The sequence below is a fragment of the Chamaea fasciata genome, unplaced genomic scaffold, assembly GCF_029207755.1.
Source record: "Chamaea fasciata isolate MVZ Bird 193981 ecotype frontalis unplaced genomic scaffold, bChaFas1.0.hap1 SCAF_3, whole genome shotgun sequence".
Classification (NCBI taxonomy): Eukaryota; Metazoa; Chordata; class Aves; order Passeriformes; family Sylviidae; genus Chamaea; species Chamaea fasciata.
This window is the reverse complement of record NW_027094088.1, coordinates 22409368-22429729: the sequence shown is the minus strand read 5'-3', so window position 1 is coordinate 22429729 and position 20362 is coordinate 22409368. Positions and strand designations below refer to the sequence as shown.

The following is a 20362-nucleotide window of genomic DNA, read 5'->3' as shown; positions in this document are numbered from 1 at the left end:
GGAGCTGTACTTTGGCTCAGTTCACATTGGGGAGTTACCCCACTAAGATTATATTCCATAAAGGATTTACTAACCACCCTGTCTAATTAAGGTTGCACAACTCTTCCATTTTTCAGCACTTGCCAAACTAACCTTTGGCAAAACTTTTCTGTCCCTCTCACACACGACAGAAAAAGGGAAAGTGATGTGTTCTGTTAACCTGTTTGAGCCTCATTCTAAAGAAGTAACTACCCAGAAAAAAAAACTTCAGAGAAAATAAGTTTTCTTCTCCACAGTAAACGTTCCAATTTTTTTTCTCCAGCTCTCTTAAAAATCTTTAAAACTTCCAGGCTTTAAAACGGTTACATTAAATGAGAATGAGAAATTGCATCTTTGACATAAAGGCATAATCTCTGACATGTTCCAATACACATGATGACACTGTTCAAGTGCAAAAAAAATTTTTTTCACTGCAAAGAATTTGTGGACAAAGTATGCAACTCCCTAAGATTTTGCTTGTCCAAATGAGAGCTGGACAAAAGCTTTCCTGTAGTTATTTCACATGGTTCCTAAAAGCCTACCATCAAGGAAAAGAACAGGAAAAGGTAAAGAGAACAGAGACACATCTCTCAGGTATTCTTAGTCATATCCTTTCAGTAATGAAGAGAGAAGTAAGAAGACTAATGTAAACAGACATGCTAAAAACAAAGGCACAGATGAACTAGGGGGGGATAAAAACACATGCTAAAAATAGCAAACTCAGCCATAAGGAGGAATAGGACCCAGAATTCCTAAAACTTCGTTTTCCTTTGGCTGTGAGCATATGAGCTAATTTAGAAGCATTCCACAGCCATTGCTGGACTTAAAATTACAGAATCACACCTCTCTGTATATGTACTCATCAATAATTTCATCTTTACTATGCTTTGGTAGGCTTGCAACAGTCCTTGTATTATACAGAGTAGGCAAAATGGGAACAGAGACTAACCTGCTCTAAAAAATGAAAAAAACAAGCAAACAACAAAAAAAGGACTTAAATAGCAACAAACAACAAAAACAACAGTGTGTGCTTTTACTCTAAGCTTTGTGCCAGGAGGCAGCAGCTTTCTAAAAAAAAACCAAAAAAAAACCCACTCAGAGAATATTTCACTATCTAATCTTTTGGAATGACCCCTTACAGTGAAATGATACAACAGAAAAATGAATTATAAGCTTTACTGCTTTTGACACATTAGATTACATTTGCTGGCATCAGATGAACCACGAAGAAGTATAGTAACTATAACCCACGTCCCCAAAAGGAGATATGGGGATTTCCTGATGTGATTTCTCACGCCATTAGGCCATTAGAAAAGGACGAGGGTCTTTGTACAGCACTCCTTACAGACATATCATGTGCACAAAGAAATTGACACCAAGTTCACTGTACACCTTCCCTCCTGTTATGCAAAGCTGCAACGGGCCTTTGCCCTGAGGCCATGGTGGAAACAGCCCCAAGGTCCCCAACCCATTCAACTCTGACCTTTGCTTATCTAGACAGCTCAAAAGGTAAACACAAACATCCTCTCACAACCAGCAAAATAAATCCAAAGATTCCTGCTTGATCTCAGTATAACCTGCACATCACGGAAGGCTTCATTTAAGTCAGAGACTGCCTAGAAACTCAAGCACGCCCACCGCACAAACCAGAAGTTTATGTGCGGTACATTGCTACCCTAACCTACTGAGTCACATGAGGTATTTTTGCACATTCTAAGAAAACGTTAACAAGAACAATCTTCCTTCTCCATTTCACACACTGCCTGACCTCAAAACCAGAAGTTGTTTATCCCGTGCCTCTCCCTGCCCAGTCCCCAAAGTAGTGACCAGACCCAAAAGCAAAATACTGCCAGTGAAAAATCACACTGTAGGAACTGAGGAGAGCAGAACCCATGGCAGGGTTAGAGGCATAGATAGGTCTCCTGAAATAACACTGCCTGCCTTATATGGGACAAAAAATTTACTCTATCTCATCTGCTGCCCTTCAGCTTCTGCTGCACTTCCTGCCTGAGGAGAGGGGCCAACCTGTCACGAGAAGCAGCGCAGACTGCAAATGCTGTCTGCACCAAGGAAGTGTTGTCACAGCAACTCCACCTGTATCTTTTACAGGAAGACTTGTCTGGAAGACAAAAATATTTGCATTCTTAGAAGGCCAGAGGAACTAAGGCTGTTGACTCATAAAACAGAAACAAGATTTTGCATTAGGAGAAAAAAAAAAAAAAAGACTGCTGAAAAATTATAGAGCGGTCACATCCTAATCACATGTATAAATCAGCCAATAAAAGCTAAATCACTTGGGAGGAGAGGAGATAGGGACAATTAAAAATCAAAATCTCAATCTCAGTTTTCTTCACTTGGCTGAACAGCTACAGAAAGGGAAATTCGCCTCACTCAACAAAACCTGACAATTCTTACAGACACTCTTTAAAATTAGTCACCATGCTGGCTGACACAGAACAGTAACACCACAGGATTGGTTCACTTTTAATTAAGCACTGCATCATTATACCAGCGAGCATAGTCACAGCACTAGGAGCTTTTAGCATGTGGTAATAAGTGTATTACTCTCTTCCACCTGCCCACAGCCCACTGACCCATCCAATACTACTGGGACACTCGGTGTTGAAACACAAGGTTTTGTCAAGGTGTCCTCTCTGCTGCTGGAGTATGAAACACTCCAAGCACAGCTCTGAAGAAACTCCCTCCCCAGGGGCACACAGGCCTGCAGAGCCCACGGCTTCTCTCCCCTGGTGCTGACAGAGGAGCTGGTGGTTGCTGCAACCAGAGGACACTCACCCCCACCAGCCCCTGGCGCAGGCTGGGCACAAGCACCGCTCCCGCTCCCTACGGCGGGACCGAGCTGCCTGGAGCACATGGAGCACAACATCAGCACCCTGAGCGTCAAGACTGCACTGCCAGCTGATTACCCTGCTGTCCTGGAGACTCCTAATTGCAATATTGCAGCTGCACCAGCACAGGCTCCCACCGACTCCTGCATTCAGATGTAGGAGAGGCCACCAAACAGTTTGTGTGTGATTAATTAAGCAAGCTTCTCCCGAGCAGTCCTGTTTTGGGTGATTTTATTAGGATATTACACTATATTAATGGATATTACACTTAGTCTGCAATACCTGACCGAAGAAGATGATATCTGCAAGATTGCTTTAAAACTAGTTTTGCAGGTGAGCAAAAGGTCATCAGAAATTCACCACCACAGATGCGCTCCATCTCCCTCCCATCTACTGCACTATTTAGTGCTATCTGGTGTACCCCTATATTAAATGACAAATTATAGTACAGGGGAAAAAGGTACTTGCCAACAAAGGATCAAGCACTCTTGAGTTTGCTTTTTTTAGAACATGTCTTCCAACAAATGCAGGAAAATATTTAGAAGTATTATCCAAAGGTGCCTTTCAAAACACACTAATATGCAGACTCCAAGTGCCCTGGCTGAACAGCTCCGACAAGAGCAATGCACTTATAAAAAAAGCCTTAAAAAAGGACATTTAGAAGAGTTATAAGAAGGGCTTTCTGAAATCATATAAAAATAAAATAACACTGCTAGACTGTCTGTACACTCTTCATAAAAGATACTCAGTTTTCATTTTCGTAAGAAACCCTATAGAGCTCAAGAGAACAACTGAGATATTTATCATACTCTGCCCTTTAAAAATCAAAGTAAACCAATTATGTACAAGTTCTCTCTCATACTTGCATCTTAAAAAGAAAAAGATTAGGGAGAGGACAGTGACCTTTACAATTGCTCTTCCCAGTCCTTTATTTTGCTTGTCCAGTCATATGCTATCTCTTTACATAATAGCAAGTGCATCTGCAAACAGAAACACATTTATCAAAAAAGCACAGATTAGAGCTACTGATATAGACACAGATCAGGTAATTTCTGTAATAAATCCTCTATGATCCGAACAAAACCCCCCAGGTTTAGACAGGGGTGAGGAAGAGAAGGGCAGACATAGTTCAAGAGCTCTTCCTCAGCTCTTCCAGCTATATTCAATAAAATATACCAACAATTATGCAACTGCAGCAAAGCCCAGAAGGATAAGCTAGCACTCACCATTTTCTCTTAATTTGGTGTCGAGCTTTCTCCTACACATTACACACAAATTACAGGAGCAAAAAAAGTCCACCCTGAATCTATTCTGCAGGCTGAGTTTAAGTCCCTAATTACAAGTGATTTATGTCGCCTCTTACCCAAGAGATGACCCAAGCTTGCAAAAGGAAAAAATAAACTAACTAAAGAACTAAAACATACTTGCAACACAACTGAAGCAGACCACTCCCTCCAATCAAAAGACAAGTCAACTTATTTATCTGGGTACCCTCTTAAAGACAAAAAACCAACACAAAAATCCTTCCCCAGCTACTCTGCAACTCAAAAGGAGAAACTTTAATCTTTTCAATGAACCCATGCATACCTACTATCTTGCATTTACTTTTGCAAAGACAGAACATACTGAAGGCCTACCTTTGACTTAGTTTTTTGGAATTTAAAACAGAAGAATTCCGGAGCAACGCCTCTTTCAGACGCACCACTGCAAGTCTTGGACACCAACTCCAATAAAGCAGTATTTCAGTTCTGAGTTAGTTATGTCATACTGCATAAAAAACAGGGGACCTAGTGGCAGTTGTTTTATACACCTATTAATCTGAAAAAAGACAGACAGATTACCCTGTCTGCATATGTAGAAGTCAGAATGAAACTTTCCAGGTTTGTTCTGCAAGCAGTAGTGAGCACTGATGAGGTTAAAGAAAAGACAAAGAAATAAGCTGCTCTTGCTAATTCATAGCTTTCAGTATAAAACACATTAACACCTTCATGTCAAATAAAATGCATTGAAACTAAACTTTCATACAAGCATTTGCTCAAAATCCTCCCCAAAAGCCATGCTTCATAGTGAAAAGCAAAAAGAAGGGCCTCCTTACCCGTACACCATCCCAGAAAACACTTCTGCACAGCAGTTTGTAAATACTTCCAACAAATATACTAAGATATTTCAAGACTACAAAACAAATTATTTCAAATTGTCAAGATACATCAGCAACATCAACTAACAGATGCTTCAGAAAGATTCTAGGATATGCAGATCATGCTAAGACCACCTTCCAAGCAATAGGCAAAAGAAACCACACAGTTCTGCAGTCAGCAGTAAAACTACCCTGAGGAAATGGCTTTCAAAAATTGTCATGGAACAATGAATTTTAACCAGCACATTCAGTACACACAGTGAATCCTCGGGGTCATGAGCTGTATGACTTTAACATCACCATAATGTCCATAAACTTTCTCATTTCCAATTAATAATACACAAGACACCTTGAAAGTCAATCCTTCCTTCTGGAAGGCCTTTGTGCTTTACGACATAAAGCAGACTTTTACAAGTGTACCTGCCACTGCAAACACCATGTGGACTTCTTTTAATGAGCAAACATATAAAAAGGTTTTTAACAGCGTATCTGGATAAGCTTGAGCTGTACCAGGCAAGGCAGTTTTGAAGCAGTGCAACGTTGCGACAGCTCTCGCCCGACAGATCAGAGTCTAGCTTGCTGCTGCTGCTGCCACCATCTCCTTAGGAAGAACGGGAAGCTCACCTAGAGTATCCACAGAAACTTTGTGCATCTCGGAAAGGCACGCGACAGGGTACCAAAAGCCACACTGGCACAGAGGCGTCAGCTCTCGTTGCCTAACAAGACTCCGTCTGGGTCAACACTGACTTTCTGACTAATCAGGAGTCTGACCAGACTCCAGAGCTGTGTGCTGCCATTCCTTGTTTTTCTTGTTTACACAAGACCTGCAGATGCAGCCTGGGCAGAAGAGAAGGAAAGAATTTTAGGAGGGCTGCTCACCCTTAGCAGTCAGTAGATTCATTTCTTCCCCTTCCTAAGCACATACAAAGAACTGATGGCTGGTTTTTTGCACAAAGTGCAGCAGCCAGGATGAAAATCAGTGCATTCGAGGACAAGACCAGAGCCTTCCTTAATAATTCAGTTCAGTCCATCACCTTGATGAGCCTATGAATACTAAACGAGCAAAAACAAGTTCAGTAATAACCACAAAGCAAACATGCAGAGGGAAAAACCCTACAGACACTGTAATTAGCTCAGCTAACAGTAAATGAAGAGTCATACAGTTGAGAAATATTCCGTATCACTACTTGAATGAAAAAGGTTCCCTCTTTTTCCCTCCATTCTGAAACGGCAGAAAAGAGAGTCGTTGGTGCAAGGAATAGAAGACCTACTCTTCTGACAAGAGCTTTGTGCCAAACTTCTTAGCCTTGTCTCCTGATATTTCTAAGGGGAGATGATTTAGAGATGCACTCAATATAAGGAAAGTTTAGTTCTACCAGCTACCTGCGCAGTAGGAACCACCTCTCTTTTGAAGAGATGTATCTTTTTCATGTAACACTAGAACAATGTTATCAAGACACTAAGGAGAAGTCGTATTTCCCATTTTACTAGGACAAAATACCGACTGCAAAACAGTTAAAACATATAAAGTTTCTAGCTATGATTTAAAAAATGTTTCAGTACACAGCATCTCAACACAGAAACACATCTGTGTAAGACACCTGAAAAAAGCACATCCTGCATATCTACTACATTCAGATATTCCCCTATACATTCCCTTAAAAAACAGTCTTTAAACATATTAGTACGTTTTAAATTAATAAGACATTCTTACCTGTGTATCCTGCCCACCAGCCCCAGGAAGCCACCATAGCTAAAAGCCATTTAAATAACACTCCTTCGATATACCAGAAGCTTTTACTGTCCAATATTCGGAGAGGCTGCAGCACAATTAAATACAAGACGTAGGACGGAATAGCAACCAGGTTATTGGCGACCATAAAAGCGAACCTGAGGAGTGCTTTCAGGCAGGTATAGCCCACCCTCTGGGCCTGCTCTAGAGTCATGGCCATGCTCTTCACGGCGGAGGTTAACGCGGGACCGTCCTGCGGGCAGAGGGAGAACAGGGTGGCACAGGCGGCGCTCCCCGAGGGGGCGAGGCGCGGCTGTCCGCCGGCCCGGCCCCAGCCCCGGCCCCGTCCGCTCCCGCCTCGGTGACTCACCGGGCGGGCAGCGACCCCGGCCAGCCCCGGGGCACCAAGGCTGCGGCGTGACCCTCCGGCCGGCGCCGCCTTCGTCCGCGGGCTCCGGGGGACCCCAGCCCGCGCTCTCGGCGGGCACACACGCGTGCTCCCGGCCGCCCTCCATCTCCCGCTCCCCGAAAAGGCGGCGGGCGCTACGGCGGCTGCCGGCGGCCTCTCCCCCGCCCCGGCGCGGCTGACAGGAGCCCGGGCCCGCGGGGCGGGGAGGCAGCGGGCGGCGGCGGCCCGGCCGCGGGACTCACCTCCGGCGGGGCGGCGGGGCGGCAGCGGAAGCGGCGGGGCTGGGGGAGCTGGGCCCGGCGGCGGCGGCGGTGGTCTCGGCTGGCGGCGGCGGCTGGCGGCGGCTCATGGACCCGGAGGTGGCTGGCCCGGCCGCGGCAGCGCTGCTCGCCCTGCGGCTCCCTGCGGAGGGAGAGAGGGGGGCGGGCGGCGTGAGCGCGGGGGAGGCGGGAGCGCCGGGCCGGGCGGGCAGGCGCAGACCGCGGGTTCACCTCGGTTCTCCCGCGGCCGGGCCTGGCACGCTTCGCTCTCCCTTCCCCTCCTCTCTCTTACCCTTCCCCTCCCTGCCGCTTCGGCTCGGCTCTCCGCGGGCGGAACCGCGCCGAGCCCCGGCCCCACAAGGGCAGGCGGTGCCGCGGGCGGGGGGAGGACCCTGCACCTGCCGGGGGCGGGGGTTCGTACCTCGGCACCGCCGCCGCCTCCGAGTCCCCGACGCGGGTTCATGCCGGGCGCTGGGGCCGCGCTCCCCGCCCCCGCCGCGTCCGCCGTGACCGCCCGGGAGCGGGGCTGGCGCTGCAGAGAGCGCCGCCCCCGCCGGGCAGCGCGCAGCCCCCGCTCTCACAGGGACAGACAGACCGACGGACGGACACGCAGAGACCCCGGGATGGATGGCGGAGAGAAGCCGCCGCAGCGCATCCCGGGCCGGCCCGCGGACACCGGCGCTCCGCGGACACCGGCGCTCCGCGGACACCGGCGCTCCGCGGAGGGGCACGGCAGCGGCTGCCCCAGGGGTTCTGCGCCCGTCCCGGAGCCCGGCGGGGCGACAGCGGGACGAGCGGGGGAATGGCCTGAAGTTGTGTCAGGGGAGATTTAAGATGGATATCAGGAAAAGGTTCTTCTCGCAGAGGGTGATTGGACGCTGGCATAGGCTCCCCAGGGCAGAGGTCACAGCCCCGAGCCTGGCAGAGCTCGGAAAGCGTGTGGACAATGCTCTCGGGCACAGGGCGTGACTCCTGTGGGTGTCTGTCCTGTGCAGGGCCGGGCGGTGGAGTCGATGACCCCTGTGCATCAGGGAGCAGCATGGCTCGGCCCTACGACTCCCCCTCGCCCTTGTTTTTGTGGTTAAAGTCAGGCGGTCGGGGAAGGTGGAGGAGAACGCTGCCACGGGGTCCCTCAGCACCACCAGAAAGACCCTGTGGGCCCAGACAGCAACAGTGCATTTTGTCTTGTCCTTGTAGTCATAAGTCCCTTGTGCGTGCTTTTTATAGATCAACTTCTCCAGTTTTCTTCCTTCTCTCTCGTCCTTCCCTAGCAGCCACAAACATCATCCACCAGCAGCTGAGGGCAGAGACTTTACAGCCCCATCCAGAGAACCGGCACCTTTACGAAACCACTCCAGGGTGAGGATTTTTCTGCCTTCTGTGTAACTGCGTTGTCCCTTGTGGCAGTACGGGACTGTTGCCTCTTGGCTGTTCTCTGTGCCTGTCAGACACAGGTCTGCTCCTGTCTTCTCTGTAAGCCCTGAAGTGGCGATGGAGGAGCACGGCCAGACCCCCTTCAGCCCCCTCTGGCCTGACCAGGCTGTTCCCTCAGCTTCCTTGAACTGGTAGAACACTTACACTGAGCAGAATGGCTTTGAAAAGTGATTTTAACTCTGCTTGCATTCTTAAGGAAGAGCAGCAGCTGAAACCACCTTTACAAGGAGACGTGCTAGAAGGTCTTTTGAGCTGAAAAAGAAAAAAAAAAACCCCTTCAAATTGTAATATGTGGACTGAAGAACGTATCAGTTTCATATACTAACCATGCCGTGTGTAAAGCTAGTCTGCCGTTTCCTAGACAATGAGGCTTCAGAGATGACTGTGCCATCAACAAAATTAAATCCCAACCTCCATTCCAGGAAGCAAACAAAGTTGTTATTGCAGATAAATTTAATTTGAGAACTTAAAAATGCAAACAACCAAATAATACCATCATGTTCTATTTGAGCAAAACAAAACAACACTAAACTTCTGACCTTTTTGACAAAAAGGACACATCTTGCATAAGTCTTTCCAAGTTTGGGCGTTTTTTTGCCTGTGCTATTTTTATTCCTAGGTTAAACCTGACAGTTGTTCTCAGTAATCATTATGCAGTTAGCTTGAGCTGTTCTGAAGTGCTACCAGCGTCAGTAGAACTTGAGTTTTATGTTGGTTTGGGTTTTTTTTTTCCATATATCTCACGCAAACAACTCTGGGTATACGCTTGAAGTTATTCTCAGCAAAATTTTGCTTCAAAATTCTCAGGTAGAAAAAGGACAATTTTTAGGCCATAATTAAGGATACATTTTCATTTTTTACTTCCAACAGCAAAATGAAGCTTAGTTTATGTATCATTCCAAGATTTAAAAGTAGTAATTATAATGAATTTTTAGAAAATTTTATGTATCTTAATTTTATTCACACTGCACAGTTTGGAACACTATTCTGAAATCTGTTGCAACCAGTGAGGGACTGCAGAAATGATGTTAGACAAGTAATGAATTAGGCAATTTATCCTGCAGAAAGGAATTGCACATGGGGAAGCAGCCGTACAAAGCATTCATTCTTTGTCAGTGACTGCCTTAGAGCTTAGGAAGCTGTGGTTTAGCATTCTGCTGAATGAGCTCGTAGCAAAGACCCACCCCTATTCCTCATTTCCTGGCCTTCCCATGGCCAACTCAGGTCCTAGGAAGTGTGCCCAATGAAATAACCCTACTGCTCTTGACAAGCCAGCTGTGCCACCCAGTCTGAGCCTCTGAAGAATCCTTTCTAGTACAAAGTTACATGTGTGCCATTACTGCAGACAAAAAGAAGGTGACAACTAAAAGCAGCAATTTTTTATTAGGTCAATAACTCCAAAGCCCAGAAGTATCACAAGTGATTTTTGGTTTAGATTTTAAGAAAATAAATTCCAATTTCTGGAAGCCATTCCTCAATCTCTGAGCCTCATGAGCTTTCATTATATATAGTTTGTCTTTTTACTGCTTTGCAGAAAAAGGGCAAAGTATTAATTAAGCAGCTCTCACTTTATGCCTTTCTTAGTAATTTTTCTAAAGTTTACATGTTTTTTGACTGAATACTTCCCCTGTAACTTTCCAGCCTCACAGAAATACTAACAGGGATATTACTATTGATCATGCTAAAAATACATTTAAATGTTCTTATGAACTGGTAGCTACAGATATGAACCTTGGTGAAATTAGGTGATTAACTGATGTCAATGATTGCTGGAGCAGATAAATAAATATTGCAGTTGTGTCCCACTTACCTTCCTATAAACCTGCAGACCAAAACCACAGGAGGAGGTTAGGCTTATTCCTGCTAGTAGGAAGGGAAAACATGTTAGAGGTGTGAATGTGACATAGTAATGAACAAACATCTGTTAATGTTTGGCTACTTTAACAAGTTATCCTAGAGAGTGCACAGGTTAGTGCACAGGCTGGATCTGAACTCTGGATCTGGTGGCAAGATTCCAGTCAGGTGTCAGTCATAAACTCCTCGAAAGCCTTTTGAAGAAGGTAACGTTTTTTCTGCGTGGGTACACCTCCAGAAGTGATTAAACGGCTGTCATTGTCTCACACTGCTCTTCCATGGCACACCTTTGCATCCCAGCTTTGCTGCAGCGTTAGAGCTGCCTGTGAGCGTAGCTGCAAGGAGGAAACGCAGTGCTGACATCCAAGCAGTCCACGAGTCACAGCCATAATGGAATCCAGCCTTGGAGATGTAAACACCAGCTAGCTGAAGGATTGGTTTCTGGAGTTAGGAAACAGCAAGTTTTGGAATGCTTTTGAACTTCAGTCTGGGTCAAAGATTGATAAATCAAAAGCTGCTCATTTGTCACGACTGGATTCAATCAGCTCTCCCTCCTTGCCTTCATTGTAGCAAACTGAAGCTGCAGGTGCCTTATGGTTGGAGAAAAAAGGGTTAGGAGGATGCACTCGTGTGCTGATGACAGTAAAAACAAAATGGCTTTTACAGATCATAATCTCTGTCATACAGAGAGCAAGGACAAGAAAGTAAATTTTCTGAGAAATTTCAGAAATTCTACAGAGCAGAAAACAACTACTGCTTCCAGCCTCTCAAAAAACCAAAACCACAACTGGTTACTTAGGGAATTATATAAATTTTTATTTAAAAAAAAAGAGCATGATAGAAAACATGAAAGTAGACTAAACTGCCATGAGGAACTACAGAGATGGGAACGTGCAGAGCACAGGCTGCTGAAAGATGCATAATATGAAACAGGGAATATACTCAGGGGAGCATAAATACAGAAAGCATCTCAAGTGAATTAAGTAGTTAGCATTGGATTTGGAAGTCGTAGTTTAAAGAAGCATCAAGAACCTATGTTTTCTATAATCTGCAGTAAAGAAAGAGGGAAAAAAGATAAACCCAAACAAAACGGAGGAAGTTTTATGATCTGGAAAAAATAAATTACATTTAACCTTCAATTTTGAGCTGCTTTACAGTGTCAAATACCCTAGTGTGAAGGATTTTTGCATTACTGTCTTCAGAACATTTAACATTTTCATTACAACAGTTAAACCTTCCAAAATACTCTGTAACAGTGGCTTCTACTGCAACCTCTGTAAGAGAGGCAAACCCACTTCCATTCTCCGAGTAAATTCTTAAATTTAATGGACAGTATCAGTTACTCCATCTCCAGCAGCTGCACCTCAGGAGGAACTGTGCTTGTCAAAGTCCCTCAAACTTCAGTGCCAAGCTGATCTCACGTTCTTTCCCGTAGTCATCCAACAGCAGATGTGCTTTTAAAAAGATCTATTTTCAGTAATCTTTCAGACACACGAGTTCCTTTTGAAGGCTCACTTTCATTTAATCACACACAAAACGTAAAACCCAGGGCACTTGGCTTCTGTCATTTCTCTCCAGGAAGTAAATGTTATCACCCTATTTGACCTTTTGGTCAAAGATGCTTTTATTTGCACTTTAATTTTTTTAAGGACACTTCAGAGTAACATGAAGCAGAAGTTAAAAAGCAAGTAAATTGTGGCATTGAGTTCAACACTTGTCACATTCCTGAATTTATGTTAAAAGGCTTTAACTGAGCTGAATTTCAGCCCCCTGACAAGTTCCTTTCCCTTGCTTGCACCTCCAGATCCCTTCACCAAGACCAGCCAGCTGCAGCCTTGCCAGCTCCCTTGGCTCTAGCATACAGAGTTGTCATTTTTGCTCATTTTCTCTAATATTTAAACCCTTGGATGAAAGGCTGAGTTTTTTCACGTTAAAAAAATTAGAGGCCTCAGAGAAAACGTCACAAGCATGACCAAAAATTTCAGGCTCATGATAAATGCATACTTGCCTTCTCCCTTCTACTAGCTTGAGTTGACATCAGATCTTAGACAGTGCTTGTTTAACAAGACTGCAGGATGCAAAGTTAAGATCTTGAGTTGTTTTAGGGCCATTTTTTTATCACTACTGTAAGAGAGACTAAACAAAATGTATTTTTTCCTGAGTGAATAAAAAGTAGCATTGAAGTAGCAGCATTTGACCTGAAATGAGTTTTGGTTGTTGCTGGGGTTTTTTGGTTTTGTTTGTTTGGTTTTTTGGTTTTGTCTTTTTTTGTTTTGTTTTGTTTTTAACCTAAGAATCATTAAATATGATGCAAGTTGGATTGTTAAATAGCTCTTTAAGTTAATATTTCATTCCAAAATTTTTGTAAGCCTAAATGAGACCAAGTAAACATTTTATAACCAGGCATTATTACATTTGTAATTTTGCCCAAGGGAGTTTTATACAGTTAGACACAGACAGAAGAAGAAACTCTGGCTCCAGTGAGGCAACTCCAGTGCAATGCTTGAAGCTCTATCCAACATAAAGTAAAAAATGAAGTTGGGCACACAGCTTCTGGGGTGTTCTCAGAGCAAGGAGGCCATGCAACATGGAAGACACAGCTACACAAAATCAGAATACAAAAAAATATCAGTGTACAAAAATATTGGGGAAGAGAGGAGACAGCTCCTGTCTAATGCTGGGGCTGGCTGTGGTCCCATCACTCCATCTACTAAGTCCTGCATCAAACTGGGCCTTTATGCAGTGAGATTGTCAAGAATGTGTACTGCATCCTCCCTGCTCTGCATTTCAGATGGAGCTCATCTGGTGGATTGCTGCTGCTCAATTTAATTGGCCAGCATAGTTGGGCTTTCTCTATGGGAAGGTATTTTTGTCCCATTTAATACCTAATTTTTATTTATCATGTGCTTTCCAATTGTTTGCTGAGTCCAAGGCGATATCAAAATAGATTTACTGGGTATGGTCACAAAAAGTGATAGTTCATAAACCTTTTCAGGTGGAGATTATGTTCTAATCTTTAGCTGTACTCTATTATTTAGGATTTGTCACGGGTTTGTTTTTAACTATTTCTGGATGCATTTATTTCCTTTGTGGCACAAGAATGGTATGACAACCAGCATTCGTACTACTGCCACCACAAAGAACCTAAAGAGGCTCTAAGTATAAGCTACAGAGGGGGACAAAGCCATGTGATGCTTCAGTAAAGGCCATCTTGATCTCCCAAAGGAATTTGGGTGCATTAATATCTGAATGTACTTATTCTTTCTACAGCATAACAGAAGCAAATCAAGGAATTTTGGAGCTGGTTAAGAACAGTACAATCATCTTGTTTGTGACCTTCACCATTTGTAAGACAGGCAAAACCCAGAATATATCACATTTGAACAACTTGCCAGCTAGTCAAGTGTAGCAGGTGAGGCAGATGTAGCCATCACTCCCTTTCTTCTACCAGCTGTATGCAAATTTTATCATTTTCCACTTAGGCAGAGCTTGTTAACCTTCACACAATGCCACTCTAGGATCTTCCATTTCAATCTGTTTTACATAAGATGTACATGTCATATTTATAATTTTTTTGGGTTACTCTTGGTCCAGCTTATGAGGAATACAAGGTCTCCTATTGCAGCTATGTTTTGTAACTCATATGAAGACCAGGTAAGGTTACTCATAATGTATTTCACAGTTGGCCAAATCAATATAATCTTAAAAACCAGAGAGGTTGTTCCTGCTATTACAATGTATTTCCATACCCTAATAAAGTCTCCATACCAACCCCTGTAATTGTGAGCTGAATAATTCAGGTGTTTTGAGGTGTCTGATTTCTCATTAAAGCTCAACTGAAGTCTTTGACAGAGGCCTCTTATTAAAGATGGGAAACAGATACAGCACAATGCAACCAGGTGGTCAGTGAGCAACACTTCCATTTGCTGCTGTATGGAATGTGTTTCTGCCGTGCTCTGTGTGTCAGTCAATGGGCAGCTGACGTAGAGCACAACACAGCTGGGTTCTCATCTCAGTTACATGGGTGTTTTCTTCACCCCCTTGACTCTACTGTCACCAAGGTAGTGTTTGAGCTGAGGGTTTGCTTTTGATTTTTGTGGCATCTTGTTTTGTGTTGGCTTGTTGGCTTTTTTGAAAGAAAGGAGCTCTAGAGTTACTCCAACTGATTAATCTTTAACCTCTTTGTTAGCTTGGTTATGAAATCTTTTATCCATAATATTGACTTAATTCAGTCCCAGCCACAGAATCTTATTACTTCAGGCAATGATAACATGGTGATTATATATAAGCTTGCACTTTGCAAGATTTTTTTGTAAGCCCATTAATTTTGCATAAGGAAGCATGGTACAAACAGAGATGAAGCCAACCCATCTTTAGGCAGATGGGACTCCTAACATTTTCTAGTTATCACACTGTTTTGTGATTAGCCATTTAAAAATATATATATAGAAAAAAAAGGAATTTGACTGCCCTAAATTAATCTCTAATATTTTTCTCCATCTGTACTGGCAAACTAAGCTCTACACTGTATAGTCCTGATCATAAAGTTCATATGTTGCATAAAGATCAGATGAAGCTCTTATTTTCTTTCAAGTTCACTTCAAGTCAACATTTACCAGACTGACCTACTTGGGTTTTGGTAAACTCTTAACACCAAGTCAGTGTTTGTAGATCAAACCATAAATACGAGAGAACTAAATAAATACTTATCACTGTTATTAAATGTGATTATCACTCTTAAATCCCTAGTGAACAGCTTCTTACAAAACCAAAGAGTTATTCACACTACTTTATCCTTCTTATGTTTGTTGAATTCTACATCATTACAATCTAAAATTAATATTGATGTTTCAGGAAAGTGGTGATTTTCGAGTTGAAAAAGAAAGTAAAGAGTCCAATGTAACAACAACAGCTGCCTTTGTGGGGGACTCTGTCCATGTGCTGAATTCCAGTGATTTCAAACAGCACTGGTCAAAGTGCAAAGATCCATTCTGTTTGAGCTCACTGAAGACCTGGGGACAAACTAATCAGGTCTGATCCAAGGTCTACTGTGCATTTCCAGGAAGCAGGTACTGTAAAATAAATACCATCATTGAAATCTGGTCAGGACAGAGATCTATTAAAAAACTCCTCATCTTCTCTCCCCCAGTTCAGCACAGCATGTAACCTCCTTCTCTTATGATGCCATATGCAGCTTTGCAACTGTTTTGCTGAGCTTCCTCAAGACTATGTTTATCTTGGTTACCCAAAGAAGGTCATTGTCTTGGTTTAGATAGACAGGTATCTGCCAGGGAGGGTTGGAGTCTCCCTTGAAATGTAAGCCCCTCCCCCCTTTTCCAAATTATTATAAATTTGCAATTAAAAGGCTGTCAGGCAAAGATTTTGGGAATAGGTATAGCAGTTCTTTACTAGGGATATTAAAAAAAACCACAGATGTCGTAGTACAGAAGAATAAGCAAGCAAATAAACAAACAAGAAATCCTAGAAAACCCTGACAGAGTCAGAAATACAACCTGACACCCTGTTGGTCAGGGTGTTGGAAGCAGTCCAAAGTAAGCCCTCCTGGAGTAGCAGATGTGGTTCTGTTGGAGTAGAGATGGTCCCGTTGAAGAAAAAGGGTCCAGTAATGGTGAGATGGGTCCAGTCTTCCTCCAGGGATCCGGTGGAAAACTGGAAATCTAGTGGCACTGTGGCTCCTTTTTATGTGGGTTAAGATGGTTTGGCTCCTCCTCCCTGTGTGGAGCATCTTACAATAGTACAATGTAATGCGTCATGTCATTGGTGAGCTCTTAATGGTCCATTAGCAGAAGATATCCCCATGGGAGTAGTGAAACAATGAACAGAGATAAGTAGCACTCCACCATCTGATAGGCGACACTGACCTATTTGGGCAAAGATAAGCAATTCTGCTCCACCCAGATGGAATGGAATAACATGTTCTTTACAAAACCCACGACAGTCATAAATACATCCATGTTGCAAACTGCTTATACAGTTTTTGCACAAGCTCAAGCTGACTGAAGAAATAATGCAACACTGGGAAATCCAAAAGGAGAAGTCATACCACAATTTGCATTCAAGGTACCCACATCTTCTGCAGCCTTGCTACCTGGCTGAAAAACACTGTTGCCATCTCTCTGCTGAATGTAGAATACTGATGTCCATTGTTAACAGCAATTAATCATTTCTTTGGGAAAACTTCAGTTAAAGCTACTGTTGGCACTGGTTAATGGGCAATCATTAATTAACGTAGACAACACTATCAGTTAGGCATTAAAAGGTATCCTGTTTTGTTTTTTTTCACCCAGGGAAAGACCAAAGAATGGCTTTGATTGGAAGAGACCTTAAAGATCATTTAGTCCAACCCGTGTGCTCTGTGCAGGGACACCTTCCCCTAGACCACATTGCTCAAAGCCCCATCCCACCTGGCCTTGAACACTTCCAGGGATGGGGCATCCACAGCTTCTCTGGGCAACCTGTGCCAGTGCCTCAACCATTCTCACAGTAAATAATTTCCCCCTAATATCTAATTTAAACCTACTCTCAGTTTGAATCCATTCCCTCTTGTCCTGTCACTACATGCCCTTGTAAAAAGTCCCTCTCCATCTTTCTCATAGGCTCCCTTCAGATACTGCAAGGCCACAGAAGCCTTTTTTTTTTTTTTTCCCTTTCTTTCCATAGATGCAGGAGAAGGTTGAATTCCAGAAAATCCTTATACATCTTACCTGTAGTTTCATATGAAGTTTATCATCCTAAGCCAGGGGCAGGCCCAATGTCCTGGGAAGGAGAGGAAGAGAGGAGGCACCACACCCTGTTCTATGATTGGCATCAACAATAAAGCCCCTTCCCACCCTCCCCACAGCCAATCCAAACCACTTTATCCTGATTTACACCAGCCAACAGCACAGACTTAGGCAACAGTCATCAGTCAAAGAGGAATTTTCATCTAGATGGCAGTAACACTGCCATATATTTTTTACCACAGACGTTCAAGACCAGCTTCCTTAAGTCTGTGCCACAGCACCAACATGTTTGTAAGGGACAATTGCTTCCTATTTTCATGTCACATAGTCAGGTGCTGCCCAAAAGCTCCATAGGTTGGCATGTGCAGTAAGAGCTGGAAATTGTTCTTCCTGAAATACCACAATTGTTTATCATTAGTGCTATTGATGCATTTCAACTTAATAAAATGTTGTAAAATCCATTACACCATTGTTAACTGTGGCTAAGAAAAGCAATCCTAATGGCATGGATGAATCCAGCCAGACCTCAAGGGATTGCACAGTTTGATTTCTTCAGCCTAAGTCTCATAACAAAAAGGCAGAAGGAAACCAAAGTAAGGTTTCAAAATTACACAGTTTCCTAATGATAGATATAACTGTAATACTATTTTTGTAATACTATGTATTTAAAAAAAAAAACTATTGAAGAGAGTAAAAACACAACAGAAACTCCCTTTGTCAAACAGAAGTGATGCAAGTGGACGATAAAAACTCTTCCAACCATCTGCTGAACTCTTACCCCTTTTTCTCCAAATAGAAGTATCAGTAGTTCCAGTTTCGCTGACCTCCTCTGGAGCCACACACCCCCTGGTTGATCCAATGTGGCCCAGGCTGAGGCTGATTGACCTACCAGTGTTTTATGCCTCACCTCACTCTGTCTGAAATGCAAGTTTCTCTAAGGTCCCAGTTTTCACCTCCCTGCTCTACAGCCCCAAGGTTTCCAATGGAAGCGGGAGGCTCTGAGCAGGACACTCACCATGTTGTTCAGGTGGGGATCCATCCCCAGTTTTGGGGGTTGAAAAATCTGCACTAAAGGCAGTTTTGAGATTGATAAATCTCAAAGTAATGAAGTCTCATTACTGGTAGAACTCAGATCTTTCCACTTGCTTCCACTTAAAATTGTCAAGACTGACAGACATCAGTGGAAGCCACTATAATTAGATTTGGAGGAGGGGAGGAAGGAGAAGACTGAACCGGCTGATGTGTTGAGGTTCTGAAAAATTATCAAACAAGATGTGCCTTGTGTTAATGCTGAATGATACATCACAGCAGATTCAGTATCATAGAACCATAACTGCTTATCACACTCAGCTGGGAGAATGGTGTACTGACTTAATTGAGGTCAAGAATTAATTGCATGTCTTTCAGATAACATTTCTAAATGGCAGCTTCTGTCTAAAGAGAAGACATTAATTCAAACCTTTTAGGCCAAACATTTACAGAGAAGCAGAAAGCCCCAGTCAGCACAAGAATGTGAAAAAAATAAGTAAAATGTTATCTTGTCATAAAACGTGTCTTGATTGGCAAACTGTAAGTGTGGATCAAAGCAGTAATGTGCTGGAGAAAGAGCTAGATACAGCAGAGCGTAGGCTTGAGTATTTAACCTACTATTTAATGTTCTCTTCCCTGTACTTGTGTTTTCCAAGGAATTTGCCTCCCAAACCAAGCCTTGCATCCTCTTTTCCATTGTCAATAATTAGCGATGACTGACTGAGTTAGATTCTTACCAAGGCAAAGCTACCAAAAATGAACACAAAAATAAACAACAGTTGAAGAACAAATTATGTCGCATTTGTGACAGCTTGTTAGTAAGGGTTCTCAAGTTTGAGTGGTGAAGAAACAGGACATACCACGGGGTGGTACTTGAATTACAGACTATCTTGGTGCCTGAGATTACCAGCTGACAACCTGGCAAGGAGCAGCCCTGGCCAGGGCAATGTCTCAGACATGAGCATCTCCAGGAGTATCTACCATGCCCAGTGATAAACTCTTTCCTTTCCTGAAGGCAGGGAGGAATGGAAGCAGAGGCTTGACACCCTCTAGTTCCATACCAGCTACTGCTGTCTCAAGCTGGGGTGGAGGCCAGTAATTTGGAGTATGTAAATTATATTGCACATTCCACTCCCTGCAACACACACTCTTATTGTGGTAACTTCTCTCTCCAAGTGGAGGTAGTATAGGAATTGTTACATTCCTTAAATATTGATCATCTCTCCCCTAAGGATGTGGTACACATGAAAAAACAAACAAACACCCCTTGTCAACCAACCCCAAACCTACACCAACATCAGTCATTAGATGACTGCACAAAAACATTCCCTGGGCTCTGCTCTCCTAGGCGGCAGCAGCAGCATCCAGGACTGTGAGCAAACACAAATTACACCTGTCCAAATCTACAGCAGAAAGGCTCACATGTCAGGGGAGGAATCTCTGCCATTCATTATGCTGCCAGACACCTTCACACTTGCACCTGGCCACTAAGTTTTCCCTGTGAAAGGTGAGCAAGGAAAGGGAGCAGCCCTGACACAGAGGCTGCCACTGACTGTAAAGCAGCCAGGGTGATCTGTACTGCTGCCCCACCAAACACATGCACAGCATTGCCCAGATCGTTCTGCTCCTCCTCCCCTCTGACAGAAACTCACAAGCATCACAACTTTTGCTAAGATAACTTCAGGGAGTTACAGAAAGAATCACTAGGTACATTAGGGAGGACTGGGTGCAAGCACTGCTGTGCAGAATGACCTGTTAGAAGCTGTGGATTATGTCTTGAGGAGATGGATGAAAACGTGCAAGCTAGCAGCTGAATGAAGACCGAACTGAGTAGAATCCACTTGTGAATTTGCAGAATCAAGGCAATAGATTGCAGGGAAAAAAGTTGATCAAGATT

The 20362-nt window shown here is 43.6% G+C and overlaps 1 protein-coding gene across 3 annotated transcripts in view; it reads right to left on the bottom strand.

Annotated features, from left to right (window-relative positions):
* LPGAT1 (lysophosphatidylglycerol acyltransferase 1) overlaps window positions 1-7892 on the bottom strand; it is a 60456-nt gene extending 52564 nt beyond the window's left edge. The window contains exons 1-3 of one of the 3 annotated variants that reach the window (XM_066178320.1): window positions 7827-7892; window positions 7388-7547; window positions 6719-6989 (exon numbers count right to left, since the gene is read on the bottom strand). In XM_066178320.1, coding sequence (XP_066034417.1) covers window positions 6719-6956 — 238 coding nt within the window. In that variant the 5' untranslated portion in view covers window positions 6957-6989; window positions 7388-7547; window positions 7827-7892. Of the gene's footprint in view, window positions 1-5628; window positions 5842-6718; window positions 6990-7387; window positions 7548-7697; window positions 7726-7826 lie in introns of those variants that run through there. The other 2 variants (XM_066178321.1, XM_066178322.1) reach the window with 2 other exon arrangements.
* Window positions 7893-20362: the final 12470 nt, after the last annotated feature.